Below are 7322 nucleotides of genomic sequence, written 5' to 3'. Positions count from 1 at the left end.
AATAAAAATTTTAGTATTATATATATATATATATATATATATATATATATATACTGTAATTAATTAAAATACACACATTCAATTATTTAATAAATTTTCAAAATATGTCAATGCTAATTAGTTAGCATCACCGCTAATGAATATTTTATTCAAAAATTTCAGCTCAATATTTGATTTTCATAAAAGATTAATCTTGATGCAAATTCCATCTAATGTCTGCTTTTAATAAATTTATAGTTATAATGAATGTTTCAATGAGACAAATCTGATGACATCAAAAGAGCCTAAACTAAGCACTCAAATAATAGTTGGAAACTTCATGCGCTTTGTGAAGAGCTAAATGATCTTCAAAACTTGCACCCTTTCGATTAAAATGAGTACATCGATGTGAGAATCTTAAAGTCTTATGAATAGTTTATGAGTGTCGTTGGTGACACTTCATGACATTTTTGTTGTCATCGCCCGAGTACCATTACTCCGATTATCATTGTCAGGCAATCATCACCCAGTCACTATATAACAACAATCATCTTCTGACCATTATAATTTTACTTTCTTTTTATAAATATTTTATATTCTTTTATATTGATTTTTTTATTGTAAAGTATATGGCTAAAAGCAGGCTAGAAGATTTTTAATATTTTTTTTTTTAAATTGATTAAGTTATAGTTAGTTGTAATCAAGGGCGGAGGAAGGGGGCAAGGGGGGGCACGTGCATAAAAATATTATTTATTGGCTACAAGTGATATAAGAGATTAAAACAATATGTTTTATAGGAAAATTAAGAGCTTGAGGTACAAACTATAATTATTCTGTCACGATTTTTATTGTATGTAAAATATTCATAAGAAAATAGTTACATGATTTATTGATCACTGTTTTGGTCAAAATGGATCTTAAAAGTATTGTATTTATTTTTGAGATATATGTAATATACATTATGTGTTGAACTCATTTTAAAGCAAATTTAAGTGTGAAAAATTAGTTTACATATGAAAATTAGCATTTTTTCATAAAAAATAATACATAATAATTCTATGATTTAACATGCAAACATATGCTTTAGGCTTTGTTTGGAATAGTTTTCTAACTAATTTTTACAATAACTTTCTTATAAAATTTTTTACTCTAACTACAATATCATATCACAGGCCTAAACAGAGACAACTCCCAAATGGCTTGCTTTCCCTCGACTCAAACGGTTTGCTTTGTTTCCCCTTTGCTTCTCTCTCACGACTCGCGACCAACAAATAGAAAACGGAACTATTTTAATGTATTATAACATTTCAAATGAGATGGTAAACCGCCTAAAATTGATCATCGGAAAACCGCCGAAAAATTGACCGCCTGAAAATAGCCGGAAAATTGCGTCGGTAATAGATGATTTTCTTGTAGCGTTTAATTTAGGCCCCCACTAAATAAAATTTCTTACTACCCTAATATTTCAAAAGAGTTTGAATATAATTCAAATTTAGTTATGCTTGTTACATGTGCTACGTTTCATGCTTTATGATCATGAGAAGCAAGCAGTACGTACTGTGGTGACTTGCTTACTCTCTAAAATAATTTTTGTTAACAGTTCATAGACTGAAATAATGTGAACAAGGGCAAATTTTTAAAAGGATCAAGTTTCAAGACAGATTTAAGAGAAGGAGCATAATATAATTTTAATTTAAAAAGGAGCAAAAACGCACTGCATGATCACGTTTTCTTTGAAAACGCAAAAAAAAAATTGCGTTTTAACAGAAAATCTGAACAATGATTGCATTTTCTGTTAAAACGTGAATAGTAACCGCATTTTCTGCTTCCTCTCTTAATAGAAAATGCAGTTACTATTCACGTTTTAACAGAAAATGCAATCATTGTTCACGTTTTATGTTAAAACTCAATTTTTTTTTGCGTTTTTAAAGAAAACGTGATGATGCAGTGCGTTTTTGCTCCTTTTTTAAATTAAAATTATATTATGCTCCTTATCTTAAATCTGTTTTAAAACTTGATCCTTTTAAAAATTTGCCCTGTGAACAATGCCCGCTTTTGTCGGTCATTTTTTCCTTTTCTATCCTCTGTTATTGTGCCATTCAGTAGGATTTGCTGCAATGAACTGTTAGAACAACACTGAAATCTACGTACGTGGTCAAATCCAAACAATTTGGGCTTCATATAAGAGCTCAAATTGGTTCATATAAGAGGGAAAGAGAAGTCTTTTTGAACTTACCCTCCTCCCATGGTCCTATAAGACCCCACCCCAATTATTAATATTGAGACAGTACAGAGATGTCTACAGTTTAGTATTTGACTTGTCTCATCACTAGTGTTTCTTATCTCTTCACCTCGTTCTTAACCTTTTATATATAAGATTAGCAGAAGCATCGCCTGCAAGGCTGCAACTGCGTCTTATTGCACGCTTGCACTTGAGACCTCCATTCTTCTTCTAAGTTTCTTTGTATCTAATCTTCTTCAGATGGAGCTGTTCTCAAATGATCAGAGCCAGTTATTCTTTATACCTGACTCTCCTTCATACATTCCTTTCAACTTTCATGGGGAGCCTGAAGACCTAAGCAATGAGCTCTGCTTCCTCTCTTACGATCACCGACAGGAATCCATTCTTCCTTCATCTCCATCTTCATTGACAGAAACATTTAGCAGCTCAAAGGTGAAATCAGAAGAATCCCATAGGAAGAAAAGGACACGAAACAATGTAAACTGCCTAACCACTGCCCATTCCAAGGTGAGTTATATCAGCAAAGTAAAAAGCTTCCTTCTTTCTTTTTTTTTTTTTTTAATAAGATTGGTTAATTATTTTCACAAGTAGAATAAGAGTACGAGAACGAAGAAGAGCAATTTTGAGAAGATGGAAATGGAGGAGAAGAAGCCACCAGCAGAATACATTCATGTGAGAGCAAGGAGAGGCCAAGCAACGGACAGCCATAGCCTTGCAGAAAGAGTACTCGATCCTTATTAAAAACTTTAATTTCTTTCAAATTTAGCTTCTTGAATTCATTAAAGCCTTACGAACATGCATGGATTTCTTAGGCGAGAAGGGAGAGGATAAGTAAGAGGATGAAAATACTGCAAGATCTTGTTCCAGGCTGCGGGAAGGTGAACCCCCCATCTCCCAATGAATCAATATTCTTTCTGTATTTTCAAAGTTGATAGTAATACAATTCAATACATAAAGTGTTCCTGTAATATGTGCTGCTTTGATGAACAGGTTACTGGGAAAGCCCTTGTTCTGGATCAGATAATAAATTATGTCGAATCCTTACAGAATCAGGTTGAGGTAATTAAGAAATCTTGAACTTCAACTGCTTTCCATACTCTTTTTTAGCTTAACCTGAAGGCTCTGATCATGAGAAAGCTCTGCTATCCAACAAATTTTCCAGTTTCTATCGATGAAGCTTGCTTCAGTGGATCCAGTTCTGTATGAACTTGGGCTGAATTTTGATGATTTCACAAGCACAAAAGAGGCAAGAACAAAGATCTGAGCTTTTGTATATTTTCTTTATTAATTCAAAATTTATTTCTAATAAAAATTAGAATAATTTCAGAATCTGGACAGTAATGATCCACAACTACTGTCATCCATGGTCCATTCCAGCCAATATCAAAGCACAGGAGACAACATCGCAGTGATGGTCTCTTCATCCAGTACTGCGCTCTATGGACAGAGACCCGCACAATTTCCTCAGGTTTTCAATCAAAAACAATTTGTGGCCCCATAGTTCCACTATCAAATTGATTATGCATAGATATTTTAATAAATTCTATATGACAATAAAATGACAAAAATAAATATTGTTAATGAGGAATATTTAAAATTGCAAGATATTGAAATTTATTGATTTTTCTGTTTATTTAAATATGTTTTAATTTTGAGTAATTTATATTTTACATTTTTTATTATTTTTCTTCGAATTTTTATGTTACTTCATTGTTTGTGATAGTTTATAGATAGTAAATTATAAGAAATGTTAATTTATCACACTTAATGTATAATTTTGAACAAAGGCTTAGTTTGGATCAGCTTTATCCTTATTTTTTTGTTGCTTTTTTAAAATTTTTGTACTAAAAAATTGCTTTAAAAAGCAAAGGTTTTACATTTTCTCTACTTCATCATCAACAATAACGGTGGCCATACATGGATCGATGAGTAGGATGATGGATTGGCAAAGGGCAAAGCCTTTGCAAAATGCTAATCCTTCTAGTTTGCACCAATTGATGAACTATGGAGGCATCGCCTTCATTCACTTTGCTACTTTCAGCATAGTAGCACATAGGTCTATGCCCTGCTCAAATTTGGTTCAAGCCTGATTCAAAATATAACTGGAATAAGAGGTTCAAATCATTGATCTAATTCTAAACATAGACTTCGTTTGGGACGACATTCTTAGTGCTTCTTAAAAAACTTTTAAAGTAGAAAATTTAAACTTTTTATTCTAAAAAATTATTTTAAGAAGCTGTAAGAAAGCTGTTCCAAACAAAACTTTAAAGTAAATTTATGGACGGAGAAAGCTCATATTACTTCATTTTATTGAAAATGTGCTCACCAACTCACCAGAATAAGAAATTTTCTTTATAAATTTAAATAAAAAACCAAAATATTTATATTAAATTTTTACTAATATTTGCAAGTTAGGAATTATTCTCCATTAATTTCTTATATTTCTCTCCAAAAAAAAAAATTAAAAGATATTTATCCAAATAAATTTATACTGAATGTAATAGTCCAAATGTGTGAATTATGAGGAGCAAAAGTCATATTTCCTATATATTTTTAAATCAATCAATAATTATGAAACTTTTTTATATTTTAGCAAAGATTTCTTATCTCTTTCATATAAAAATAAATATTTCATGCGATTGTTATTTAAGACAATTACAAGATATTGAGCTATTTATTGAGAATCATAAGCACAAAATAAATCAAAACATATGCCATAATCTAAGAAAAAAAAAACATATCAGAATATCTTAACAAAAATTATGATAAAATTATATTAATATTTATTAGATTTATGCTGAGATTAGTACAGACCCTAATCTCAGTATAAATATATCTTTTGCAATTTTATTAAAAAAAAAACTCTCCTATCCATTTTTGGTCGCTTTGTTTGGCCATCAGATTCAGCCATAATGCAAATATCATTTTCTATTTTAATTTTAATAGAATCACATTAGTCAAAACTATTTTCTCCTTCCTTATTTAACCAGTTATCAATCCTTCAATAAACTTAACAGTTGTCGTCTTCTTCTGAATCTGTACACCTCGTTCAGGATTCAGAGAGTTTTTATATGCATGTGGGTGGCCAAACTGAAGCCCTAGACCACCAAGTTGATCCCTATAGCATCTTTTCTTTCCAACAGAACTGAGAGGTTAAAAGAGACGAGAACAGCAAACTAAGGTAAGAGAATGCAGTGATTCCTTCAGTTTAGTTATAGTTCTGTTCTTTCATTTCACCATCAAGCTTATGTAATGGCGATTTTTATCTTTAGAAATTAGAAGGCAGAAGAAAAGCTTCATATGTAGAAGTGGATGAATGAAGGAGAAAAGGAAGAGAGGAGATTCCATTGCTGTCTTTTGATAAGACCTAAGAGAAAGGACCACAACACTGTGAGTCTATGTAAACTAGGCGTCCTTTACTATTATAAGGCATTAAATTCAGCAAAGGTAGCAGACAAAAGATGCCCATATCTCGGACCATGGGCAATAAGATTTCAAGTTATTTGTTTTACACTCAATATATACTATATGAATGTATTATGATTAAGCAATATATTACCGGTAATATCAGTTTGTTTATTTTTCCCTTCTAAAGAAGCTTTTATTTCTATGTTTGTATTTGAAAAAGGTTATTTCTGCGTCAAAATACTTAAAATTAAAAATTATAAAACGAAAGGAAAGAAGAAATGCATGCAGATTCCACTGAAAAAGATCTGCAGTAATTCATGGCTGTGTAGGGTTAAATTTACCGATTGATCCATGATCCATCAAAGCTAACTTGTGATTTGGTAAGTGTTGCGAGGCTTTTACTTGGAGCTCTCGATCATATGGGCTTTGTTTGTTTGGTTACTTCAACTAATGCATGGTTTGGGACAATTTTCTTCTTATTTTTTTAAGTAACTTTTTAATATAAAAATTTATTAAACTTAATTTTTTTTATAAAAAATTACTTTATGAAAAGCTGCCCAAACAAAGCCTAAGCATAAAAAATAAGTGTCCCCACACCTCCCATCCAATACATACATATATATATATATATATATAGAGAGAGAGAGAGAGAGAGAGAGAGAGAGAGAGAGAGAGCAAAATAGTTTATTGACTTTTTAAGAAATATCAAAATGATTTTCAACTATATTAAAAAATTATTTTGATCTTTTAATTCTTTTTAAATGAATCAAAATAGTTTCATGATGGGATGATTTTGGTTTTTCTTTAAGGATTTAAGAGACTAAAATGATCCATTAATATAGTTGAGGATTATTTTGATCTTTCATAAAAAATCAAGGAATTATTTTGATCATTTTCTCTCTCTCTCTCTCTCTTTCTCAATCTCTCTGGATCTCGATCTTTCTCTCTATCTCTCTTTATATATATATATTTAGTAGGCATTTGATTCGTGGCCTCTTTAATAATCAAATTAATTTATATGACCCAATTAAGGAAAAACATTTTGATTATGCCTTGTGGTGGTAAGTGGCCTTTTGGTGGGGTAGATTGTTGGTTTTTATTATGAATTTAACTTGTGATGATATATTTTAGTGGAAGGAATGCCAAGACAACTCTAACTTGGATCGACATGGAAGATCACTTTGTAAACAAATTTTTAGGTAATTTAAAGGGTTGGATTTATGGTGGATGGTTAAATTAGGATTATATCTTATATATTAGAGTAGATGATAGAATTTGGTTAAGTTTTAGGGAGTGACAAGGTGAGGAAAAAAGACTAGGCCACAACTCTCTTTAGTTTGGATGAGAGCTTCAGGGAGCTAACTGGGGTATAAGATATTGATTGTGAGTTTCTTGATTTGGAGGATGCTTGTAAAATAAAGGAAGCGGTGTATAGAGTTTAGATATTGTATTAAATTAAAATAGCGTTTGATTTAAAGAAAATAGAAGGGCTGCTTCCTAATTCATAAAAGATAAGAAAAAATATATTTTTTTTGTTGGATAAAACTCACCACAGGCTTACGTGTTAATATAAGCAAAAAGTACAAATCCTTAAGAGATATCTAATGCTCGCTATTGCTTAGAAGGGCTACAATTAAAGAGAAAATAAAACCTTAATTAATTAGGAACCAAATATCTCAACTAATTACATAGA

General features: G+C 30.9%; 1 protein-coding gene across 1 annotated transcript; it reads left to right on the top strand.

The window, feature by feature from the left end:
* Positions 1 to 2335: 2335 nt before the first annotated feature.
* LOC110107433 (transcription factor bHLH77) lies at positions 2336 to 5800 on the top strand. The gene is made up of 8 exons (XM_028696904.1): positions 2336 to 2728; positions 2813 to 2944; positions 3034 to 3099; positions 3212 to 3280; positions 3384 to 3467; positions 3549 to 3689; positions 5275 to 5402; positions 5501 to 5800. The coding sequence occupies exons 1-7, from the start codon at positions 2462 to 2464 to the stop codon at positions 5368 to 5370; spliced, it is 855 nt and encodes a 284-aa protein (XP_028552737.1). The 5' UTR covers positions 2336 to 2461; the 3' UTR covers positions 5371 to 5402; positions 5501 to 5800.
* Positions 5801 to 7322: the final 1522 nt, after the last annotated feature.

This window comes from Dendrobium catenatum, unplaced genomic scaffold, assembly GCF_001605985.2.
Source record: "Dendrobium catenatum unplaced genomic scaffold, ASM160598v2 fragScaff_scaffold_853, whole genome shotgun sequence".
Taxonomy (NCBI): domain Eukaryota; kingdom Viridiplantae; phylum Streptophyta; class Magnoliopsida; order Asparagales; family Orchidaceae; genus Dendrobium; species Dendrobium catenatum.
The sequence above is the reverse complement of the archived record's forward strand: the minus strand, read 5'-3'. Positions and strand labels throughout refer to the sequence as shown.

Coding starts and splice junctions, on each gene's coding strand:
- LOC110107433 (XM_028696904.1), top strand. CDS start 2,462: ATGGAGCTGTTCTCAAATGATCAGAGCCAGTTATTCTTTATACCTGAC. Junction 2,729..2,812: donor TAACCACTGCCCATTCCAAG/GTGAGTTATATC, acceptor TTTCACAAGTAG/AATAAGAGTACGAGAACGAA. Junction 3,690..5,274: donor GACCCGCACAATTTCCTCAG/GTTTTCAATCAA, acceptor CACCTCGTTCAG/GATTCAGAGAGTTTTTATAT.